We start from the raw sequence: 25351 nt of genomic DNA, 5'->3' as shown, positions 1-25351 counted from the left end.
GTGCTGCTTGGTCTCTCGCCCGGATCCAGGTTGCTGTCACAACTAAGCTGTAACACTGAGCTGTAACATACTTTTCTGCAACATTAATGGCAATCCCCCATCTTTCTCTTCTAAGAGGAAGTCCAGAAGAAGCAAGAGTTCAAGGCAGTGCCCAGGACTGATAAGATCTCCTCCACAAAGCAGTTCTGTGAAAAAGCTCTGTGACATAGTTCTCAACCAGATCCCTGGGACTTCCTAGCAGACCAGACACATCAAGTTCTCTGGCTCCACACTGCCTGGCCTCCTGACTCTACTGGTCTTTTATAACCTTCATTTCAGAGAGTACCAAAATCCTTCTAGCTCCTCGAAATCAGACTTGATCTCCCAGACATTCAGCAGTAATGGACTATTTGTTAATGATGTATTCCAGGTACGTGTACAGCATCTGTTTCCAGGTGCCACAGGGTCCCTGAGCTAATTATCCTATTCATTTTTTGCTCTCTAGAGACAAGTTTATGTTTAATCTTTTATTGCTATTAGATTAGAGGACTACTCTCCCTGGGGAACCTTTGCCCTCCTAGATACATTCCTGAAACCCAGACGTAGAAGTTACCACATTCAAGTCAAATTGATGTCTGTTATCACTTTCCCTTAAAGGAGCAGGACCCTTTCCTACTAAAAAATAATCTAACTGTATAATTTATATTTGGAGAAAGAGAAGGAAATGTATTGTGACATCAACAGTATGGTTCACCTCTCCTTCAATCTGAGAAAGCAGATTCATCTGAACTAAGAATGTGCAGGTTCATGTCCTCACAGACTGCCTTTATGTTTAACTATGTTGCTGAATGTTCATTAAAATATGCATTAGTTTTTTTTAAAAGCACTTGTTAGCTGATACTAGATAATACAGTGTTGTAAAATGAAATTTATCTTTTACTATAAAAACAGTAAGTACGTTATAGTAATGCAAAAAATGAAGAAATAAGACCACACGCAAAATCACACCACCTATGCCTACCCAGAATGTAATAGAAAAAGATTATGGAAAGCTGGAAGAGCAAAAGGAGAAATAATAAGCATCATTTTTACCACTTTTATATAGCTACTTTCTGCCATTTTGGTATTATTTTCTTCCTGATTTTTTTTTCCCTTGTGCATACAATCCCACCTTCCCCTCACTTTAGGCAAGCTTTTGACTTCTTTCTGATTGGAGTAGTTGATTTGAGTGCCTAGAAAAGGAGTAATAATTAACGTATACAACAATTAACATGAGTTCACTAAAAATCAGTCATGCTAAATTAATATCTTTCCTCTTAAAAATAAAATTAGATGAAAAAAAGAAGTATTTTATTATTGTTTCAATAAGGCACTAGACAGTCTCCCATAATTCACTTAAGGACAATATAAAGAGGTACTGGATAATAAATCAGATACATTTATTTGACAGCCTTCTGTATTCATGCATAACTGCATTCATCTAGTCAACACACACTGAGTGCAACTGTATGCCAAATTCTGGGATAGGCACTGATTTCAAAGACAGAAGAGAAAACACTTATCCATCTATGAGCCAAGTGCTAGCAAACCACAAAGAAAGGAGAAGTAGGTTTTGGTGGATGGAGAAGAGAAAGGATTTGGAATTTGTATTTGAATAGACAGGCCTGAGATGAGGGTTACTTCAATAGGTAATATTGGGAAGATAATCTGGAGCCAGATTTTGAATGGTCTTTCAAACCAATCAAAAGAATGATTGGGGAGGGTACAGCTCAGTGGTAGAGTATGTGTTTAGCATGCACAAGGTCCTAAATTCAATCCCCAGTACCTCTATTAAAAAGAAAGAAAGAAAGAAACCTAACTCCCCTCCCCCACAAAATTTTTTTCTTAAAAAAAAAAAGAATTTGGATTTGTACTACAGACAATGGAAAACCATGGGAAGTTTTTACCGTGGGAGTGACATAGTGGGATCTGTGACTTAGATAATGCTGACAAGTGAGTGAGGAGACAAGAGGTAGTGAGGGGGGCCTGAAGCAAGTCCAGTGACAACCGACATGAACCAGGAGAAGCGGAACTGAAGGCTGGATCATACAGGCCTTGGTTGTGAATTAGAGGTGAGGAGGGAGAGAAGGTGCTCAGCAGAGTGATGTCCCTGTCCCATGTAGATGACAAAGGAGGTAGAGCAGGCTGGAAGAGGAAGAGGTGTTCAGTTTGTGAAACTGATGGTCTGAGAAGATGGACTCTAAGAATGTGGGATGGAATCAGCCTCAGCCAGAGCAGTGCTTCCGCTCAGGCAAGAATTACCTGGGAAAATCTTTCCCAGCCCCTGGGCCTCTCCATGGACCTGCTAATTCTGAATCTCTGAGATGAAGCCTGTGCACTTGCATTCTAAGGAAAATCAACTCTCCAGGTGAGTCTGCCCTAAATACCTGGTTAAGGATCAAGGATATAGCCTGTGCTTCTCAAAGTTCTTACCCCAAACTACCCTCTCGTCTGTAGAAAACAAACTCAGTAATTACAGAGAACTGGAGAAGAACCAAGTACCAACCAAAGCGGTACAATCAAACAGCATCAGCAATCACAAAAAATAAGTTCAAAAAAGTATTTCTGCAGAAATGAATGCAGGAACAGTAATTGAAAATCAGCTACAACTCAAGACAACCCTGGTGGTTCAGTGCTGAGTCCTTAAAATTTCCAGAATGTCATGTGCAATAAGAGCTTTGTAATGTTCCAAAGCACCATGTGGCAGACTTCTTAGCAGAATATTAAATTAGAATTCCCCCCTCCCTCACCATACTTTCTGATATAGACTTGCTCATTTTAATGTGTAAGTGCCAAATTTTAGTAAGCTTTAATACATTTCTTAGTAGTTTTTTAGTAGGTGATATTTAATTGTTCAAAAGCGTAGGAGTCTTAATTTTTTTATTTTTCAGAAGTGTCCACGAGGATTACCAGTGGGCTGTAGATGCTATTCTAAAAAAGAAAGCCTAGAGAGGACAGAATAGTCATTTTCAGATGTATACAAGACAGTCGTGCAGAAGTGAGAATAAATACAGCTGGAGCCAGACCTAGGGCCAGCACAGGACCATAGCTTTCACTTTAATATGTAGAACAGTCTTCAAATAATCAGAGCCATCCCAAGTGGAATGGACTAAAAGGAGCTTCTTAAGGAAGTTCCCAGGGTCTGACAAGGGATGACTAAGTAAAGAATAAAGAATTGCTTCACCCAGTTAGGAGACTAGTCCTAGGGACCACAACACACACAAACCACACATACCCAGCGGTAACCTTCTCCGCAGTCAAGAAAACATAGTTTAAAACACTTGATAGCCCACCCAGGTCTCTCCTTTCAGCCCCTGAAACAGAGTAAAAACAAACAATGATGTGAGGCAGAATGATAATCTCCATTTTCTTTTCCTGCTGATTAGACCCTACAATTCTGAATGTTGAGATGTTCTGAATTCAGAACAACCAGAAACAATATAGCATTAGGGCAACTGAGTCTTTTAAATGTATCTGTCAGTGTGGAATGTGGACTGTTTTCTGGAGCTACCAATGAATAAAATCATGGATAAAAATGTTATGTCATTTATTTCAGATTCGTTGTGCATTACTCAATTAAGCAGATAAATCTATCTTATCATGTAATGAAGTATTTATTATGACAAGCCAATCCTCATCTTATTTATTCTATATTAAGAATTAATTTATTTCAACTTATAATTGAAAAAATATTAAACATGTGAGGCAGTACATAGTTTTAAAAATTTCTTTCAGGAGGATGTCAGCAAAAAAGTTTGAAGAACACTCCTTTACTCTAGAAAATTCCATACAAATACCTTTTTTTTTTTTCTTATAACCTCACAATGTTTCTTGATCTCTTAATCTTCACTTACTCTCATAGTCAGTACTCAGTCTTGCCCTCCTTTTTGGGGTCATTTTTCACAAGGGCATACCTCTTCATAGATTTCCTACCTACCAGACAGTAAAAGGAAAAAAACAAAAAACAAAAGAACAAACAAAAAAAACCACTCTTCTGACAAATGAATGCTTCTCAGATTTGACTACAGCAAAATTAAAAAAAAAAAGTTGCTTCATTTTCTAGACCATTGGGTCATTCTCCAAGTCAAAATTGCTAATGTTAAAACAACAAATTCTAAAGAACTGCAACACTAGGTCTTAAAGGAAAAACATTCTACAGTTGATTGGAGCCCAGTGGGTCAGTAGATTTATGACTTAGTATTACTAGTTACAGGTTAGCTATAAAACACCTCTAATAGCACAGCATGCTTTACCTGCGTTCCCATCACAAAGAGTGTTGCAAGGTGCCCAGTGAAATGCCAACTCCAGGCCTGGACACAGAGCTGTTGGTTCGTAACCCCAGGAATTCCTGGGTAAAATGTGAAACTGGCTCCCTTACACGGGAACGCAGGTGGAGGCTGAAGAGGCAGCCTCTCCAGGTTGGTAGGTGGCAGGTATAATGAGCAAGGGGACTTACTTATGAGGCTTGTCTTGGCAGCTGCAAGACCAGTAGATTTCCACATCCACCCATAGGATATAGTGGCCTTAACAGGTCACGTATACCGTCCAAATGGTCTCAACAACACATCTACTCTCTCGAGGCTGTGTCCTTGAAATGGCTCTGACTGTAGGAACAGTGGGCAGAAGGTACATTTCAAGGGCAGGAAGATGGGTGAGGAGCCTTGATTGTCTGCGTCCTACTCTCAGGTCAACTGGGTGGGGGGGCGGTCACAACCTCTTGATGGCCTCCTCCAACAATGGTCAGAAGACTATTTCTAATGCAAATTAGAAACGTAACATGTTCAACTTAACGCGTAAGGGAATAGTGACATAAAGTAAGTCTAGACAAAACAATATTAAGTAGCCACTAAAAAGTATACTTAGGAAGAGGTCTTAGTGACATGAAAAGCATTTATAATGCAAAGAGGGAAGAAAGCAACATGAAAAGTTGTTATGCGATAATAGGTGAATGGAAGTGCCCAGGGCAGTCCCTGGCACAGAATACGGAACTCAATCCGTTGTTGATATGCACTGAATACTAATAAATAAATAAGTAAATAAAGTATATAAAAATCTTGGAAATAAGGCTGAAGGAAATGTGGCCTCTGAATAAGAATTAAATGTGTTTTCTTTCCTGCATCTTTTTTTTAATGTTTTCATTTTTTTTTCTATCATAATAAATATTTACTTTAAAATCAGGAGAAGGATTTAAAACTAATAAACAAAACAAAAAAGTTCTCTTTAAATTCTTCACATTATAGGAGATGATCTTTATAAACAGAGACAACCCCAACCCACATATACATATATATTTGTTTGTTTGTTATTGTTGTTGTTTTTCTGTCAATAGCCGGTGGCTATTTACCAGTAGCTACTGAAACCTGCCTGAAGGAAAGCCAGGTTGCAGGCAGCACTAGGTAGAAACACATGCTCCCAGGGTCTAGACCCAAGCTCAGTGGTCAAAGGTCATGACATGGAGAAGCAGACAGGAAGTATGCTTTATAAGAAATGTTCCAAATCTGTGTGTCACAGTTTGTTTAAGGAAAACTGAAATCTCTTATGATAGAAGCATTAGTAAAGATGACACGGCTTTTTATAATTATAAAAGTATTGACAGACTTTGAACAAGTAATATTCAGAAAACACTAATCCTAATGACCAGAGTGTTTATCTCTTCGTAGCACAAGGCTTAGTGTAACAGTAATAGGTCGTTATTCCTGCCGGAAGCGTTCAGGATATGCTTAATGAAAGATAAAAGACACTGTAAGATTGTAGACTAAAACCACAGGTACCTTACACATTTACAGTGCTGCCCAGTGTCCAAGTGCATTATTTTACTGACTGAATATTTATTCTTACACAAATGGGGGATGATTTGGGCCTGGGTGACTAAGCTTTAGCCTGGGGCCCATGTCTTTTTTTTTTTGTCCCTACATACAAATGCCAACTTGTTTAACCACACTGCGCCCCTTTTCCTGTTTTGTATACATCAAAGGATGGTTGGGAGGATTTAACCATTAACATATATAAAACATTTTAAAAGAATGCCTGCGACCAGTAAACAACTATGTATCAACTATTACTATCATTACTCCAGAATGAAGAAAATCTACCCTCCCTTCTAAGATCTTTAAATTAAATCTGTGCCAAAAAGTCATAAAACTGAGAGGAAACTACAGACACTGATGTTTAGAGTACCTTATTATTGAGCTTCCTGCCCTCTGATTGTAATGATACCCACAGCTAGACCAGCTTTTAAATGCTTAAGGCACCCACAGACTTCAAGAGAACACTCACACATTAAAGTTTCAGGGGCAAACCTTTTCATCAGGCCCTTTTTCCCTACATTGAGCCTCCCAAAACATGATGAAATTCTCAACTTCAAAGCACTCAATTCCACTAAACTCACTTCACCTGAAAAAGTGAATTACCCCAGTGGGAGTGGGCCTAGTGTCTTAAAAACTTTTACATGGTATTAACGCTACCTTTATAAATAAAAGGAGCTGGGCAGCTGGGCAGCTGGGCAGCTGGGCCTAAAGATAGGAAAACTTGAGGGTTTCACTTATTATTACCCACATTGAAGATTTTCAAAAAAATTACTAATAATTGGAGGTAAATCCAAGTACTAAATGTTCAAATTTTGCAGTTTTAAGATACTAAAATCTTATTACTGAACTAGTTTTAAAAAAATTGACGAAACAGTTCATTCAGTTAGGGCCTACTTTGCACAGAATTTTAGAAAAGTACATTTGGTTCAGCAAGATGCTTCTTGAACAGCAGGAAATACACAAAAAATGATCTTTAAGGTGGTATCAGTTTTCATTTATTAAAAAAGTCACTTTAACATGTTTATGTATATATATGTGTATGTATGTATATATATATAAATATATACTTTTCTAAGTGAATGCCTGTACTCTAACAAAGATAAACGATAGATATACATTTCATTGATTTTTTTTCCAGTCTTCAAAGAATGATCATGTATACCGCCCATTAAGTGTTAACAAATAGTCAATTCAAAAATTCAGCCTCAGAATTCAAAGGTTCATTAAAAAACAAAACAAATAAAACAAGCAAAAAAACAAGTCCAAGGATGAGTATCAATAAAATTAAGGGTTGAGCTAAAATATCTGAAATTTATCTTTAAGAAAATTAAGTTATACTTATTTCACTTAATATATGCGATTACGAACTTGCTTAAAAACAGTAGGGGTACCCCTCTCTATAATACAGTATACTAGATGTTCTCATTATATTACAATCAGGGACGCAAAAAAGCTTTAGAAAGAAAAAACCTAAAATATGAAATCCTGAAGGAAGTAGAATAAAAGTATTAGAAAACTATATGAGTATCCAGCAAAATTACTTCTAATCAGCATGTCTATTTATCTCAGCAAAGATAAGTGTAAATCGTTTTCACCTGTACATTACTTTGTGCAGACAGGCTTAAAGTTAAATTTTTAGAAGTTCATAGAGGGTGACTGACCAAACAAAAGGGTTCCTAAAAATACTTGTCATTCCAATATGCTAAGATAACCTTGAAACTCACAACAGTGCAAACTGACTATACTTCAATTTTTTAAAAAAAGGAAAAAAAAAGAATCTTTAAACTAAAAATCATGAGTGCTCAGTACAGAAATGAATCATGATAAAATCATAAGCTTGAACTGAGATGTCTTACTAGGATCTGTACTTTAGGATGGTTTTTGCTCAATGAACTTCAAATTACAAATTCATTTTTGACTCTAGGGCAATAGTTTTTTTTTTTTTAAACAAGATTAATCTACCTCTAAAATGAAATTATTGTCAAGTTAAATCTAATTAAGGATGCTTTTTTTTTAAGTTCTGAGTAACTATGCCAACAGTACACATCTGTACTTGCCTGGATACACACATGATCAGAATACAGATAAAGGAATGAAGTTACAAGACTTTAACCTTTCAATAAAGCCATGTTATATTTTTATTCCAATTTCTTTGGGTTATCAATAGAAATAATGTGGTATAGGTTAATTTTTCTAGGCAAACTTTCCTAAGTAAATGCTTGTGCTCTTGTAACAAAGATAAATGGAAAGTAAAAGGAGAAGATGGATTTGAAGCCAAGGACCAGAAAACAAAGAATAAAGGAAGAAAGCTAAAGCAAATTTTGTGGACTGTTGTCTGATTTCTATTAATAAAGGACAGCCAGTTCACCTGTGTCCAGAAATGAAAAATTCAGTGAATCATTGCAACAATTTTTGGATAACTCATCTAAGAAAAATACTAGAACTGAAATACCCAGGTCACTGGAGCAAAGATGAATTCTTGATTTGCCTGAATAGTCCTTCACTGTACTTCATTTGCTAAAGACCGACTAGATGGTTATTCTATGCCCTCCTAAGTATTTCTAAGTCTCCATCCCTCTCACAGCTTTTCTACTGTCTAAACCGAAAGATTCTTCTTTCAAGGAAGTATGCAGAGTAACTCTTAGATCTGGAGTGGGTTGACTTTGGAGTTAAATTCCGAAGTAATTCTGACAGAATTATTATCATCTAACATCAAAAGCAACAAGGAGTCTTTTCTAGACCATAACATTCAACTTCCAATTTAACAAAAGGCCTATGTAAACATTTTACCATCATATGTATGCTGTCTATTACAAATGCAAATATCGAGATGTATAATCATAAAATAATCTTGCCTTCTCCCTGGAAATCCTAAAAACTAAAGGCTGCATGAATACACATCATTTTTTAAAAGCTACATAAAAGTTCAGGTTAAAGTTCCCACACATTTCATTATTTTCTACGATCATAACATAGATCAGTTTTCTTCTGTACACATTTTCTCAGTGTTCTCACTCTTAACCTAGTACGTAACAGGCCAACATCTCAGCAGTTTCTAAGGTTTATTGAATGAAACATTAAGTTCCTCACACTCAGGATTTTCAGTCTTAAGGCTAATATGAATTGTGATTCTCTAAAATAAGTGGCAAGCAACATACTGAGCACACTGTGGACACAGTAGTTTCCTAGACGGCTGACCAAATTTGCATTTGCTGTAGTGTCACTGATAAAAGGAGACTCTGGCCTTTTCTGTTTCATGACCTCAGACTGCACTATTTTTCTTATAAAAGTATACAACAGGTCACAGGGAGGATTTCAGAGATCAATGCAAAGCCACTGTCACTACAGGAAAAACAACAGCCTGCATTCTGAAGTTCGATAGACATTATGATGCTATATTTTGAGTACAAAAACTAACACAGGCTTATAATACTTTTATATTCTTTATTACTGAAATTGTACGTTACTTTCTAAACCTCACATATAAGAAAGAACATAAAGATGTACAATCCCTTTTAAATACTGTTTCTTTTAAATTTTGTCCTTCATAAAAACAAATCTGTGGATAAAACATTTCCTGATCCAGACAGTATTTAATTCTGAAAATGCCTACACTATCTTATAGACCCAAAATACAGAACAAAAATATAAAAACAATAAAACCCTTATAACTATCACCACAGCGGGGGGGGGGGGGGGGGAGTCAGAAAAACATACAAAAAACTGAAAGACTGGACATGGAGGAGGCCAGAGGGGAGCCGGGGAGGGTTTCCTGAGGTTCTAGGCAAGCCCTGTGATGACATCACCTCACAGGCCTCCTGTTTTCTCATTGGTCAGCACCGTGTCAGCCGACATCAGAAGATAATCACCATTGGCCAGACAATTACAAATGGAGCAGCTAGCATCCAGCACTGCTAGCACAGAGCCAGCAGGCTGCTGAGAGAGAACGCAGAGCCCAGCTGCCCTTCTCACTCAATGAATTTTATGTCACCTTACCAATCACTAGGCGATTTTGCTCCCTTGCTAGCAGCCCTTGTAAGTCAGCTCTTAGTGAAAATAACAGGTAAAGGCCAGATGTCTCATAAAAGAACAAAATGCCTCTCTTTTCAACGCTGTAAAATCACAAGGGCTTTTTAGTGTAAAATCAGAACTCAAAAATGCTATTGAGCTAAAAGCAGGCATTTTCCTCTGCCTCATGCAACACACTCTCATGTACCAGACAGTATTACTCAGGATATTTTTAACTTGACATATAGTTTCAAGATGTGGCTCAGGAGGATCCTCCAAGGCACAATATTTATTACTTGGCATTTCTGTAGCTTTGCTGATCTGTTATATACGAAACTATTTGCTAGAAAAGTAAAAAGGTCTGTGGAATTTATCTCGTGTCTGTAACAATGAATACAGGGTTAATTACTCTTTAGACAGCAATAAACTTGATAAACTTGCCTCAGTTGAACCCTTTATAGAATTTATACAAACACCACTCCAAAAAGGGGGCCCCTTTACATTAATATGGAATAAGGTAATGAATATGGATTATAGGGTAAGTTTAGTAAAGGTCCTCTTAAATGATACTCAAAAAGTAGTGCAGACAGCATACTGACAAAACAGCACTCCTGGCCTTCCTCACAATCCTTCAAAAGACAGTGGGTGTAGCTCATTTTTGAGACATAAGTTATAATTCTCTAAATGGAGTTTCATTTGAGGCTATGTATATAGATTTTTAAGAACAACTGAAAATGATTTGTCAAAAAACAGAGAAGCTTCCCAACATTGTGTTTTTCCTCCAGAAGCTATTTCAAGCCATTTTAAGTTAATGAGTCTCGGAAAGGCAAGACCCTGTATTTCCTAAACTTCCCCTGCCCCCAAGAGGGTATAAGCCTTGGTATGGAGCCCCTTCTCCTGTTAACAAGGGAAATGAAAAGGAAATCTTCATTTTCTTATACACCGGGCTCAAGATTTTGTATTATCGGGAGTTTGGGGGAGGAGGTTTATAAAACTGGGCCCCAAGGATATTGGGAGAAATGCATACACTCTGGAGTAAAGGAATAAAGCAAGACAATTAGGGTCCGGAAGACCTGCAAGGAAAGGGTAACAGCAGGGTTTTGTGCTGCAGTAGGTAAGCCATGAAGAACAAACAACAAAAGAGAAAAGGCCAGGAAGGGGAAACTCTAGTATGTGACTATGACATAGCATTCAAAATGCAGAAGGAAGCCAAGTAAGTTAAGCTTCAGGTATTAACAGGTAGGGCTGGCAATAAAATGGGCACCCATTGTCACTTTAGCTCACTAGATAAGCATTTTCCCCAGCATCTGCCATGTACAAAGCATCCTTCAAGATGCTCTACATAATCATAGTGGAATGAGACAAGAACCATGCCCTGAGAGATGATGGTCTGGTAAGAGGCACAGACATATAGGTAAATATTCATGTATATGAATAAAAGCCAGGAAAGATATTGCCAGACATAAGGTTCAGATAAAGAGCCAGAAGGAAACAGTGGTAGAGCCCAATAGGCAAAGATAAATTGGCGCATTTTCCCCATTTTCAGTCTCCAGAGGGCTAGGCCCTGTTTGATTCAGTGTGTACTTGCTGAGTGAATGGGGAAGAGGCGGGAAAATGGTACCTGGAAGTGGAGGAGGCACAGACAGTAGCCTCAGAGAAAAGGCAACAAGTGATTAAGAGGCAGTACCAAGCGCAATGGTGCAAGAGAGGGCTGGCCGACAGTGAACGCGGGCAGCCCGCGGGAGGGGAAGCCGGCTCTAGAGAGGCAGGTTCGACAAGGATGCAGCCAGTTGGAGACACGGCAGACGTCAGAGAACACAGAGCACACTAGGCCACCGGGGGTGGGAAGATGGGCCCGAGCTGCGCGGCAAGGAAACAGGACAAACAGCTGCAGAGAAGACCCGGGCCCTCGGCTGGCCCGCGCCACTGGCCACCGCCCCCACCCCGCCTTCAGCGCCACCCCCTAAGCGGGAAGAGGAAGTGCATCTGGAGAAGGTCCCCAGGCGGTGGAGCCCGAGGGGGCTCGGCTTCCCCGGAACGCCAAGGCCTTTCAATGTCTAAACTCCTACGGGATCGAGCTTCCCAGTGCACAATCATCTTCCGAACCCGCCCTTGGCCCTTTCGGCCTCGGCGGCCCGGGAAGGACCCCAGCCCTATCTCCGTCTGCTGCCGCACTTCCTAGTCTTCCGAGCGGATCGCGTTCCCCTCCTGGCTTCCGGCTCCGACCCTCCGCCACACTCCGGCCCCCGCGCCCTCAGAAGCCCCCAGCCAAGCCGCAGCGAGTGTGACCGAGCGGGGCCGGCTGCGCTCCCCCACCAACAGGCCGGGCCCAGCCGGCGGGCACGGCGCAGGGGGCGGGCTCCGCCCGGCTGCAGCCGCAAATGACCAGCTGGTCCAGGGCAGACCGGCCGGGAGGGAGGAGGGGGGAGCGGTAGCCGAGCCTCCCGAGACCAGTCGGGACTCCTGGGGGCTGGAGAAAAAGAAGTTGAACCCCTCTTCCCCGACTCCTGCCCGCAGCAACCCCCTCCTATTGCACCCACCCGCCCCAGCCCGCGGCGTGCCGGCGTCTCGGGTTTCCCATTGATGAGGTGGGAGGAGGAAGGCAGGTCGTGAGGGCGCCGGAGCACGCGCTCGTGCACGCTGCGGGCAGGATCCCCCAGCTCCCGGGAGCCCTCTCGGCCCGACCCTCCCATCCGGCACCTGGGAGGCTGCCGGCTGCTGCCCGGCTCGGGGGGTGCGTGGGGTTCGCTCTTTACCAATCGCCAGACCCAGGGTTAAGGGGAGGAAGAGAATGTCTGCCACAGCAGCTCTGTCTACAAGAAACAAGCGAGATGAGCACACACACCCTCCCCTGTTAAATATTGCAAGGTGACACAGGATCGCTTCCCACACTGGGATTTTCAAAAGGACTGGCGGAGGGTACACGGTAAACAAGAAAGATGCGTTCCTGGATTAGAAGTTTGGGGAAGAGCCCCCAAGGACTCTGCGAACCGAGGGGTTTTTAATCAGTGTATCAACTCCAGTCAGCAGCTTCCTACTAAATTAGAACGGAGTGTGGCCAAAAGGCGTTTCCGTGAAACAAACTTAATAATGGCGTGGCTCCGCTCGCTCGGGTTCATTCATTTTTATCACTGTTTTCATTGTCCCCTCCTCCCCCACCCCCCGCCCCTGTCTCTTTATGAAACCGGAAAGAGATCCGCGTGGGGAAAGAGGTCCAGGAAAGGAGGAATCCGGCTGGGGAGCAGAAAAGAGGAGGGCAGTGAAGTTGGAGAGCTGCAAGGAGAAAGGAAGGACACGAGGGATGGGAAGAGGGCGAGGACCAGAGAGCCGAGGACGGCGGACGGGAGAGGGTTAAAGGGAGCAGGAGGCCGGGTCCTCCCTCCACTGCCTTCCACACTCTGCTTGCAGGAGGCCAAGCAAGAAAAGCCAAATCTAGAGGGAAACCAGGAGTAGCACAGGTAGGGGCTGTGACATCTCTCCCGCCTTCCCTGCCGCGCGACATCTACTCTATGTACACATATATGTTCTATGTTATATAATCTATGTTAAAGATGCATGTATAGCCACGGTTCACACAGGGGCACCCACAGACCCACGCGCTTCATGCAGCCTCAGTGTCTCCTGAACCCGGGAGACCCGCTCGCTGCTGCCCGCGATTCCTCGCTCCACTCACTCCCCAGAAAGGGAGTACCGACATTAAGGCATACCAGGAAGACGCGCAGGGCTCCCAGGAATAGTATCACGCGAAAGCATCACCTACCAGTTTTCCTGCATCCATTGGATGGCTTCACTCTCGTTGAACTGCTTTTCGAATTCATATTCTTGTAAAGTCAACACTGACATGTTCATTGGGACTGATCTTCGGAATCGCTACGTGTTCTCTACACAAAATAAAATTACCTGTAAAGCGCTTGATTTCAAGTGCTCTCCTGTATGATTCCCCCACCCACCCCCCTAGGTCTTTCCCTCGCTGCTTGGTCTCCGGCAATCGGTCTCTCCCAGCCTCTCTTAGCTACATTGAGGGTTGAGCATTGCCTGTGCCTCCGCGCCCGGCTCCTCGCTCTGGGACTCTCCTCCTCCCGGCGTCCGCATCCACCGTAGGAGGAAATGAATGCCTTGCGGTCTTAGTGCCCGCACGTTTGTCCATCACCCTTTTTACTTGTCTACAGGGAAATCTCCTCCCCCTCGTGCGATCTGACAAATTAACCCTTTGCGAGGAAGAGCAAGAGAAACCGAGACCTCCCTAGCCCTGGGGGCCGTTTTGTTTACGCGAAGGTGACTAGGGGAGTGGAGGAAGGGCGCGGAAAGGGAGGAAGTGGCCTCGAGATCATCTGCATCCCTCAATCCCGACCTTGTGGGCCGCCCAGCCTGGCCTTTGAAGTTTCGGCGTACAGAGTGCAGCCCCAAAGCGCGTGGACCTGAGAGCTTGGCAAGTAGACCATAAATAGTAAAACCTGACAGCGCTTTGGCAGGAAGTCCAGGCAAATTTGCATAGAAATCCCACGTGAAAGGAACGCACTTCCTACCTCCTCGCCCCAACCGTACCCTCCGGGTCACTTACCTCAGGGCTTCGGCTTTGACTTAAGTCAACCTGGGGCCTGCCGGCCCGCAGAGCTCCCCAGTCACGTGCCAGCTGGAGCTGCGGAGGAGGAGGCGGGTGGACAGTCCAGACTGACTAGTAGCCACAAGAGCGGGGGAGGTTAGGTGGAGGGTTTAGGTACGGGAAGGTGTGGAGTTAATGAACTGAGACAAAGAGGGAATGGAAGTTAGCAAATAGGAGAATAGGACCAACTGCTCCAATGCAGAAACTATTTGTTTGCACGAGAAATTTCGCTTTTTTATTATAAGGGTGGTATATGCAACAGAATCGTGTTTGAAGAGAGGGTTCAATGTAATGTTGACCCCTGCTGAGCCCCCAGTCTCACAGTGACGTTTTAACCTCAGCTTCCATATACATCCCTCTTTCTTTTTTCCAAGGGAAAAGTATTTTCTTATTCTGAACGTCCCTCCACTCCACAAGCTAGGAAAAATGAAATATGAGACATGGCGACTTCTGGCCATCTAATCTGTGCATGTAATTGTAAGGTTAAAGTGCGATAATAGTAAGGGACTTATGCTTTAAAAATTAGGTGGCCATCAGGAGTAGGAAGAACATTCTCTTTCCCTCTTCCCAGCTCCCCACCTTCCTGGGCGTCCAAAGAGAGGGTATTTTCATTTAAAATCAGGTGCCCAGAACCAGAGAAAAGTGGGGACTGGGAGAAACATCTCTGTAAATGAGGGTGGTATAATAAGTTAAATAAAGAGTTTTAAAAATCAATACAATTATACATATATGTACAAATATTTATATATTTAGCAAATTAATTTTAAGTTAATTTATAAATTGATGCTCCCAAACATTCCATGTATGGCCTTTTCTCATCTCTTCCATTCTAGAGATTTCTGCAGTGCAAGTCTGAATTTGAAGGTAAAAACTAAGCCAAAAGACTTGGCAGGATTGAGCAGGCTGGAAGGTGGGTGTGGCCTGGTGAGCAGTAGGGATGTTAGCAGATTACCTGGGCTTGTGAGTCATCAATAAATATTTGTAAAGTGAAGAGATTAAATAAGTGAAAGAAGGGAGGGAAGTGGGAGAGGAATCAAGTGTGAGGAAATTCAGCAAACATTTTGCTATAACTTGCAAGGTAAGTCCAACATTTGCTTTAAAAGGATTCCATTTTTAAATTGAGTACTGTTCTCACTAGTCATCATGCCAATCTTAAACTAGTATGAGAAATTATCATCTGCTTACTATGTTTCTTATCCAAATAATGTCTGTTTTTACCTGTTTATTTTGGGAGGTTATGGGTTAAGATGGATTTGGGGTTATGTTAAAAACAAATATCTGATTTTTTCTGAACAGTGCTTAAAATGGGAGATAAGCTCCAATTTCTTGAACTTTAAAGTAGACAATTAGCAAAAATGGTAAGTTCTTAATATTTCTAAGTGTTGTTGAGGAACAGATACTGTTAGTGAAAACCAGTGACTTTATCTGGAAAGCAATTTGGTAGCTTATTTACTCATTTTAAATCCACTTATCCTTTGACCATTCTTTCACCAGATACTCCTTGAGCCTGTGCTCATCTGGGATCTCAGGACTCAGTGGGGAAGAGGAGAGACAAGACTCCTGCTCTTTTGGAGCTCACATTACAGAGAGGAAGACAAAATAATTTCACATAAAGTGAAGTCCTAAAATTAAAATTAAACAGCATCATGTGAAGAGATGGGAGCATTCATTTAAACCCTGAAGGCTTCACTGAGAAGATGACTGTGAACTATGGAAAAAATTCATACCCAGAAACCTCAATTAATTAGAGTCTGGATATCAGAAGGGGGCGCTCTCCTGCCGTGCAACCACAGTGGAGCCCAACATGAAGAAAGACTCCTCTCCCGGCAACAACTCAACCAATGAAATGTCATGGACTCTGATTACTCTAGCCCTCCCAACTTCCTTTTCCCCTCTATAAAAGTGGTCTCCTTCCATTACTCTGTAGTGACTTGCACGTGGCCCACCACGGTTTCCTTCCCTGAACTGCAACTCTCTGCTAATCCCAGATAAACCCATCTTTAGTAAGAGGGAGTAATAACCACCAGTCTATCTGTTTTTAGATCAATAATTGAAACCACAATGACAAAGAGACAGCCATTCTTGCAGAAGCAAGAGCAAGTACAAATGTCCTGAAATAAGGATCGAGTTTGCAGGACTGAGGATGAAAGACTAGTGTGTCTCCAGGTCACAATGAAGGAGTAACTGATAGGTTGGAGAGGCAGGCAGGCCAGGTCTTGGACCATTGGTAAATCAAGATAAGAGAATTGGATTTGATTCTAACTGCAGTGAGGTGGGGAAATATTAAAGGGTTTTTAGGTGGGGAAAAGCATGGTAATCGTTAGTAATTCCACTACTAAGAAGTTACTCTGTGGATACACTCACAAAAAAAATTATAGGTATATGTATAAGATAGTATTCAGTACTATTTGTATAACAAAACACTGGAAGTAATCAGGGGCTAAATAAATGATGGCTAATATTAACTAAATGATGGCACACCCTTAGGATGGAATATTATGAAGTCTTTTAAAAATACATGGTTGTACAGATTGCCATATCTAAAGAGCTACCAGAATATATTTTTCAGGAAAATTAAAAAGCAGGCACAGGACATTCTGTATAGTGATACATTAAGAAAAGCACATACAATTGTACACATTTTCTTTCTTTTTTGGGGGGGGAGGGGACAGACAAGAATTTGATGGTGATGTATATATCTGGGGAAAGAACTGGGAATAAACTAGAGAGTTCCTACTGTTTATTTTCCCACAATATTTGAATTTTCTTAGGAAGTATTTGTGTTTCATTTTTTAAAAAAATCCACAGGAATTAGTTGAGTAGTGAGATAATGGGTTACTTTTCTATTAGAAATAAAACATTAAATGGTGATTTTTCCACATTTATTTTACATTACAAAACATACACTAAGACCTGGCTATTTGCTTAGATATTTTTCTTGCAGAGGGCTACAGAAGGCTAGGAAAGATGGAGGGGAATGTTGGGAGGGTGCCCAGGAACACCAGTAGGAATTTTTATGAAAAGATTTATTGTGTGCATTTCTAACCCATAACCAGATAGGTAGTTAATATTGAATATAAATAACTGGGGCTTAAAAAGTAACAGTTAATTGATATTTAGTAGTAAAATTTTCAAAATTAGGCCAGAAAGGAAGGAACACTTGAAAGACAGAAATTTATTGCAAATATGACCGACTACTAAACGAAAGATCTGGAGTTTGGTCCCGATTCTATTCCAGACCTGGCTATAAGATCTTGGAGAAAGTGCGGGGATCCTTTAGTTTCCTTTTCTATGTATAAAATAACAACACCAGGCTGAATGATCTTGATACCAGCTCAAAACTTCTCTGATATGGAAATATGCTAAAATACACACATTGTTTCTGAGCCCTTCTATTACTAAACCTACTTTTCTAGACCTCTGTTCCATAGGTGGAGTCTAGCCAAGTTGAACCATTTCACATCTCCTGGACATCTTAAGTTTTGGCTCCTTTTCTCTCATCAGTCCCTCTGCCTGGAATACTCTTCTCTCCCATTTTCCCCTCCTCCACCCCCCATTTCTCCCTGTCAAATTCAGTCTGTTCTTTGGATATTCACAAGCTACTCCCTACTTGAGGCTCTTTCTCTTCAGAGCTAAGATCTCTCACTCTCTCTTGCCTCCTAAACTCTTGAAGCTTTTGTTAGCACATCTCTTAAGCCCTTAGTCATCCTCTTTCCTATAGGAGATTATAAATGTCCATATGAGCAAGGACAACAATTTCTTGATTGTCTTAGTTCATAGAATTGCTGTAACAAAGAACCAAGAACCACACCATCCCAGAGTTGTATAGCTCTGTTTCAGCACATCTAGAGATTTTGAAACTGGAAAACAAACCTCAAGTAGGTATATTTTTCCCCTTGTATTCTGACTTAGAAATGCAGGGATCCAAGTCATAATTTCTTTATGTACCTTCTCTGATGCCACCAAGCTGGCATTGTCTGGGCAAAGGGCACAGGTGAAAAGGGAATACAGCTCTTTGAATAGAGTTGTAAGTTGCAGTTTTATTCTGGCCTTACTTACAGATGTTGGTGATATCTGGGCCACATCTGATAGTTTTTTCCCCCACTAAACTTTGCTAACCTAACTGGAGATATTTTCCAAAAGTTGTAAACCATATCGATTCATAAAAGAGAAATGCTTTCTTTTTGTGTTCTTAATACGGCAAATAAAAAACTCATCCACAAAATTCCATAGAGGAAAAAAAAATCAAAATTCAGTTCCTGATCATTTTCACTTTAGACTTCTCTGAAAATGATAAATTTGAAGAAGAATTTTTTTTTTCAATGACACAGTGTATTTACAGACCAAAGAGGCCAAGGAGACTTTACTCCCATTCCTTTTCTGAAAAAAAAAAAACTGACAGAACAGATGTGAATCTTCACCTCCTCACATGGCCTTTGGTTGGAACAAACCAGGAAGTTGGGGCTGGGAGCCTCCTTAAAGACCCTCCCCCAAGCACTGGGAGGAACTAGCTAAGCTGGACACCCACCTCCTGCAACCCACGGCCCTCCAGAGATGCTCTGGAGTGCCCAGGGTGGCATCTCCTGCTATGGTGCCCAGCCAGAGTTCCAACATATCTTCTTCCTTTGTCCCAGAGTTTCGGGGGTGGGCCTGGGTCACCTCAGATCCCATTCCAAATAGACCTGTCCTGTAAGATCTCACCATAGTGATGAATATGCCTTATTGATCTTGGAAGGAATTGAGGTAAATATAAAAGATATCAAAACTTTATGTAAATAAGAGAAGTGCAAATAATTACGTAAAAATAGACTCACAATCCAAAATAGATACCTACAAAACTTCAATTAAGTTAGCAGTAAGCACAGCAGTTCAGAGGAAGAAATTTAATTTAAGAAGGTGTAAGAAGGGAATGTGATAGTGAGGTGGGAAGCCCCATGAAAAAGACCAGCAGGACCCCCAGGCAGGGCCATTACTCTCCTGACAGCACCATCCAGTTCCCTGGCCCAGCAGCATTATCTTGCTTTTTGCCTCTGAAATGGCTTACTTCTAAGAAAGTGGAACTTATCCCTAAGATTCTATTGGTTCCCTGAGCTAACTTCTGATTGGTCCATTTGTAGCACTTCATTTGCATGGAGCTCACTCCTGATTGGTCCATTTTTACCATTGCTGATTGGTCCATTTCCCTCACTCCTGATTGGTCCATTTCTACAAAGCTTGTTCCTAATTAGCCACCTTTGTTATACATTATTTGCATATGATGTTGCAAAGTCTAGACTGGTATCCCATAAAACGCTGTGTAAACCTACAGATGGGGTCTAGAGCTTGGAGTGTTAACTCCTCTGGGCCCACCGGGGTAATAAACCTGAGTTCTCCAACTCTCCGAGTGCTGCTTGGTCTCTCTCCCGGGTCCAGGTTGCTGTCACAACTGAGCTGAAACACTGAGCTGTAACACACTTTGCTGCAACAATAGGAGCTCAAAAGTGCAGTTTAACTTTGGAGTTTTCACAACACTGTGAGCATGTGCCCACCATGCTGCAGATAGTTTCTGCCTGAAACCCTCTGAGCCTGTAAGCCAAGACTTTTCACTTTGGGAGTAGCAAAGGGCAATTAAGGTCCAGGGAATGAGTTTGTCTTGGCCCTTGGTACTAAGGGCCTCGCTGGCAAAGGAGATCAAGGAGATCATAAGCTCATGCTTCTCTTGTGCTTTCTTTATTCAGATGTATTCTGATAAACTTCCTCTATAAACGTTCAACACACAGAATTAGTCAGTAGCATAAAAATGTATTCGAGATATAAAGGAAAATGTGAAGAACACTATTTGATACTGAAAGCAGCTTTCTCATGGTTGCTGTTAAGATCATAGCACCCCTGAAGGACAACTGGGCAACCTGCATGTGAGGGGAGACCTAAAATTACTTTCACATTATTATAAAGGTCTCTCTCTGTCTCTCTCTCTCTCTACATATGTACGTATTAATAAACTGGGTGTTAGGAAATTGTGTCTGTTCCTTATTATCTCTGTTTGGAAGGCAGCTATGCTCACCACTATACCACCAACGCTGCACTATCTCTGTTTGTAGGAAAGAGAATATGCATGGAAATATCTAATGATAAATAAACTTACCTGAATTACAAAGAAATACCCAGACCCTCTCCTCTGATCCCTCTTATTTATATTGGTCCAAACTATAAAGAGACCTCAGGAAAGGCATAGGTCCTGGTGGGTCCCTTTCCCACCTATCAGAGGATGTGGCAGGACAGGAGACCATGACTGGGCCTTTGGAGGAGCAGGGCTGTTACTCTCATGTAAGGTTTAGGAAGACCTGTACCACCTCACCACTTGGGCTAAGACAGTGAAGACCATTTAAACTCCTAAAGACTAACTTTTCAGCCTGTTCCAGAGCAGACAGCTTAAAGGAACAGAAAAAGTCTCAAATATTTTTATTATAAGGAACTTCTGAAGAAGAATTCTATCTGATCTCAGTATAAAGAATAGTTGTGTCATATTAAATAATTGATTTATTATAAATAATAATGTGAATCATGTCTTTATGGTTAGAATACTTGGAGGCAAATAGGGGATTTGCCCTTTTAGCAAGTTTTTAACGTAATACACAGCTTAAACCTTATTCCATTCTCCATTTTATAATCTCAGCCTGACTTTTTCTTTTGCTTCTTGTTTTTATGATTTTATTTATTCAATGCATTCTTTTGCTATATTTTATATACAACAAGGTAGGAAAGAATGGAAGGAAGGAAGAAAGTGGGAGGGAGGGGTCGGAGGAACAAAGACCTACCAGCCCTAGATGGAGACAAAGTGAGACCTGGCAAAAGTCATTTTAGCTGCCTGTTGGAGGAAGGATATCTTGAAAGGCAAAGTGTAGCACTGCGGAAACAGTATTAGCCCTGCTGTCAGAAGGCCTGAGTCCTTTCCTAGCCCTGCATCAATTCACCAGGTAATGCTGAGCAAATCCCTTCTCCTTTTTGTGCCCCAGTTTCCTCCTCTGTGAAATGAGGATTTTGGACAATATGGTCAGTGCATTCTCTCCAGCTCTAATGTTTTGTGATTCTTGGCAGGCAAAGAATGAAGAAGGAAGACAACATAGACAAACTTGCTGCTCAGCAAATGGCCACGACCCCACCCTTACCCCTGCCCGACCAGCTGTGGTTCACCCTCTCTGAGTGCCCCAGGCACTCACAGGAGCAGATTTCTCTCAACCAATTCAACTTTGAGCCTGGAGTCTTTCTCAATTAGACCATACAGAGGACACTTGTACTTACTCAAGTGTCTTGGGAAAAATTTTGGAAGAGATTGGAGGGTGTTTAAAGTTGGAAAATAAAATGACCTTGAAAAAAATACCATCCACAAAATAAAAGAGTTCCCAAAGAGCCAAATGAGTAAAATAGTTCCCAAACAGCGGGTTTTCCAAGATCTTGCTGATTTATTAATATCTGATTCTTTATTTGAAATTTTGTAATTTAGGCTTTTGAAGCTGTGAACCATGTTTTTTGGATTAATATCATATAATATCTGTTATAAATTCTAGTGATTTATTGGGTATCATGAAGTTGAGTGCACTTTCTAATCATTTTGAGTTTTCAAAATTGACTTTTTCATCAGGATGTGGAGGAAGAACAAATGGGATCATTGGAGACCAAATAATAGGCAGGGGATTAGACATAAATAAGAGATGCAACACTGGCTGGAAGAGAGATTTGAAAGTAAGCAACACTGAAAGAAAACTTTCCAAAACCAGAGACAGATTTGAGGAGAAAAGGAAATCGGTGAAATTAGGAATTATCTTTGCAGCATCAGCAGGAATTTTTTAAGAAAAACAGAGCCTACACTCATTTCTTTCTATATTGATGCAGAAATTTGCTGTTTTCTCTGTTCTTTTGGTAACTGCATCCCACTGCAACTTTAAAGAACTTTGGGAAACCCTTTAATTCCATGTGGACCCTGTCAGTCATGGGGCAGCATAATTCTATCTATCTTACCTCTATTTCTTTCTCTGAAAATGAGAATTAAATACAATAAACTCTATGTAATGTGACTAGCAGGCACAAAGTTCATGGTATGACCTTTCCTCAGGCCCATGTGAAAGAGGGAAAATGAATGTGGGGCGAGAGAATGGCTGTGTTCCAGGTCTTAACTGAGTCCCTGGCATGTGCCTCACCAAGTGTGGGTCCTTGGCTTCATCAATTCAAGAGTGAGACACAGTTGAGTAAAGGTAGATTTATTTAGAGAGACACATACTCCATAGAGTCCAGGCTGTTTCAGAAGCCAAGAGGAAGGTGAAAGTAGATACATACTCCATAGACAGAGTGCAGTCTGTCTCACTCAAAAGGGAGAGCCACCATGAGGTGTGGGGGTTGTTAGTTTTTATGGGTTCAGTAGCGTCATATGCTAACAAGTGGGAGGATTATTCCAACTACTTTGGAGAAGGGGTTGGGATTCCCAGGAATTGGGCCACTGTCCAATCTTTGACCTTTTATGGTCAGCCTCGGGACTGTCATGACGCCTGTGGGAGTGCCATTTACCAAGTTAATATATTACAACGAGTGTATAGTGAAGGTCAAGGTCTACTGGAAGTCAAGTCTCCCACTGTCTTGGGCCTCATGACCTGTTGGAAGTTGAATTTTCTGCTGCCTTGGTGTCAATTGTTGTGTTACTTCTTGAATGGCTGTGCCCTGCCCCCACCCCTCATGTCTCACAGGTAGAACAGCAGAGGTGTAGAAGATGAGCCAGGTCAGCTACCTCCATTTTAGAAATGGGGAAATATCGAGGCCTGGCCAGGTTGAGTGGCTTTTGCAAAGGTATTTGTTCTCAGAGCCTGTTCATTCAGAAACACTGAAAGCCTCATACTGGAAATCACTGGTGCTTGTGACTCAGTGAAGTTTCTACCAAGAGACCAGTAAACTGAGCTTCAGCTACAATCTGAGAAAGCAACCCTGACAGCTTTCATAACCTTGGGGGCCACTTGGTGTATTTAGATCTGCAAACTCCACAAACATCACATTCTTCAAAAAAGAAAAACAAAACCCCTGCAGTTTTACTGTAAACCAGTATGACATTATTAAAGAAAAAGAAAAAAAAACTAAACTAAATATAAAACTGGTGGAGGGTACCTCTCATAAGGTCTCCCTGCTAACAGATTCTGCATTTGCCTCGTACTAGCTCGGTGATCTGGGCAAATTATTTATCTCTCTATGCCTCAATGTTCTTCTCTAAAAAAAGAATAAACAGTATCTACTTCATAGGACTGTTAATGAGGATTTGTGAAAGTGCTTAGGGACCAGAAACATAGTGAGCATCACATACGTGTTTGGTAAATAAAGAAAAATAAAAGCAATAACTCTCTGGTGTAGAGTAGGTGACATCTGGGCTGAGACTTGAAGGAATTCATTTTACAGAAAAGGTGAGAAGGCGTCCCAGTTTCTAACTGCGGGGAAAAAAAAGCACTTGCATAGACATGGAGACATGATGATGGTTTTGAAAAAGAAATAATAATAATAATAATAGCCAACCAACTATTGAATATAGACAATGTACCAGTCTCGTCACATAACTGTATCTCGTTTAACCTTATTAGCAACTCTGCAGTGTAGATTTTATTATCTATAATGCAGTTAAGGAAGCCAAGGTTCAGATAAGATGGTGAGAAGCAGAAGCAGTCATGCAATTCCAAGTCTGACTGAAGTTTTTGCCCATGCTTAGAGAATTTGTTTCCCTTAAACCTTGGGTGCAGGAGGAAAGGCAAATATATAGAGACAGAGCTAGATTGGTAGTTACCTAGTGCTGGGAAGCACAGATATCAGGGTAAGAGCTTAAAGGTATGGGGTTTCTTCTGAGGGGTGATGGAAAGGATCTTTTGACTGTAGTGTAGTTGTACAATTCTGTGAAAACACTAAAAACCATGGAATTGTACACTTTAAATGGGTGAGTTTTAAGGAACTTTAGGTACCTAAAAAAATGATAAAAAGTTTGGGTGTAGCTCAGCAGTAGAGTGCATGCCTAGCATGCACAAGGTCTTGGGTTCAATCCTCAGTACCTCCATTAAATTAAAAAAAAACTAATTATCTCTCCCCCAACAAATGGTTAAATTGTGTATCAATAACCTTATTATAAAAAGAAAATAGGCTGGATACCAGCATTCAGAAGGGGAGTGTTGAGGAGGAGAGAACTGACATTTTGGATAGATGCGTCAATGATAGGCAGAGAATAAAGCATTGCACATAGATTATCTCATTTAGTTTAATTCCTACAACATTCTCATGCAATATGATTTTTTAAAATCTTCAATTCATAAAAGTACAAGTACAAAACTACGCTCATCATGACTCCACCTTTGGCATTCTGGAATATAATGCCTCCATGAAGATCCCTCCCAAGACAGCTTATTTATTTTTTCCTCCATTGAGTTCTTATTTATTGCGCTTTTCTTTCCCTATTTGAATGAGTAGGTGTTTTCAATGGTCACTCCAGGTTCTTTTCTAGGGCATTCCCCCCATTCAAAGACTTTCATTATTCATTCAGATTTTAGCGTTCAAATACAGAGGAAACCCTCTGATACTCTGCTAAAGAGGTTTCTGGTTTGTTCATTTTCTTACAGTTTGTGAAATATCTTCCTGTTGTCCTATGGGCCCAGCATTCTTTGAGCACACTTCTTTCCTTCTCGATTATGAGCGCCATTAGAGAGGAAATACTTACAACAATTACAATGCAATGTAAATGGGCAGTAGGGTTATAACAGATTGCTTATTCACTTACGTGCCAAGCACTGCTCTACGCTCTTTGTGCATATTATCTCAGATAGGAATTCAGTAAATATTTGTGGAATGAACGTTGTGTTTGAAGAAGTAAGGAGGTTTTAGAGGGGAAGTCAGGGATGACTTTATGTACCAGAGGATATTT

The 25351-nt window shown here is 41.1% G+C and overlaps 1 protein-coding gene and 1 long non-coding RNA gene across 6 annotated transcripts in view; one reads left to right on the top strand and one right to left on the bottom strand.

Moving 5' to 3' along the window:
* Positions 1 to 14524, bottom strand: part of ELOVL6 (ELOVL fatty acid elongase 6) — a 122322-nt gene extending 107798 nt beyond the window's left edge. Inside the window, exons 1-2 of one of the 5 annotated variants that reach the window (XM_015245909.3) lie at positions 14395 to 14524; positions 13594 to 13714 (exon numbers count right to left, since the gene is read on the bottom strand). In XM_015245909.3, the coding sequence (XP_015101395.1) occupies positions 13594 to 13682 (89 nt within the window). In that variant the 5' untranslated portion in view covers positions 13683 to 13714; positions 14395 to 14524. The other 4 variants (XM_031690901.2, XM_072938659.1, XM_006212041.3 and 1 more) reach the window with 4 other exon arrangements.
* On the top strand, positions 11517 to 17403 carry LOC140686074 (uncharacterized). Its single transcript, XR_012059544.1, has 4 exons — positions 11517 to 13291; positions 14003 to 14262; positions 15270 to 15346; positions 15931 to 17403. It is a non-coding gene; the product is annotated as an uncharacterized lncRNA (long non-coding RNA).
* The last annotated feature ends 7948 nt before the right edge of the window (positions 17404 to 25351 follow it).

The sequence above is a fragment of the Vicugna pacos genome, chromosome 2 (genome assembly GCF_048564905.1).
Source record: "Vicugna pacos chromosome 2, VicPac4, whole genome shotgun sequence".
Lineage (NCBI taxonomy): Eukaryota > Metazoa > Chordata > Mammalia > Artiodactyla > Camelidae > Vicugna > Vicugna pacos.
This window is presented reverse-complemented; position numbering and strand designations above follow the sequence as displayed.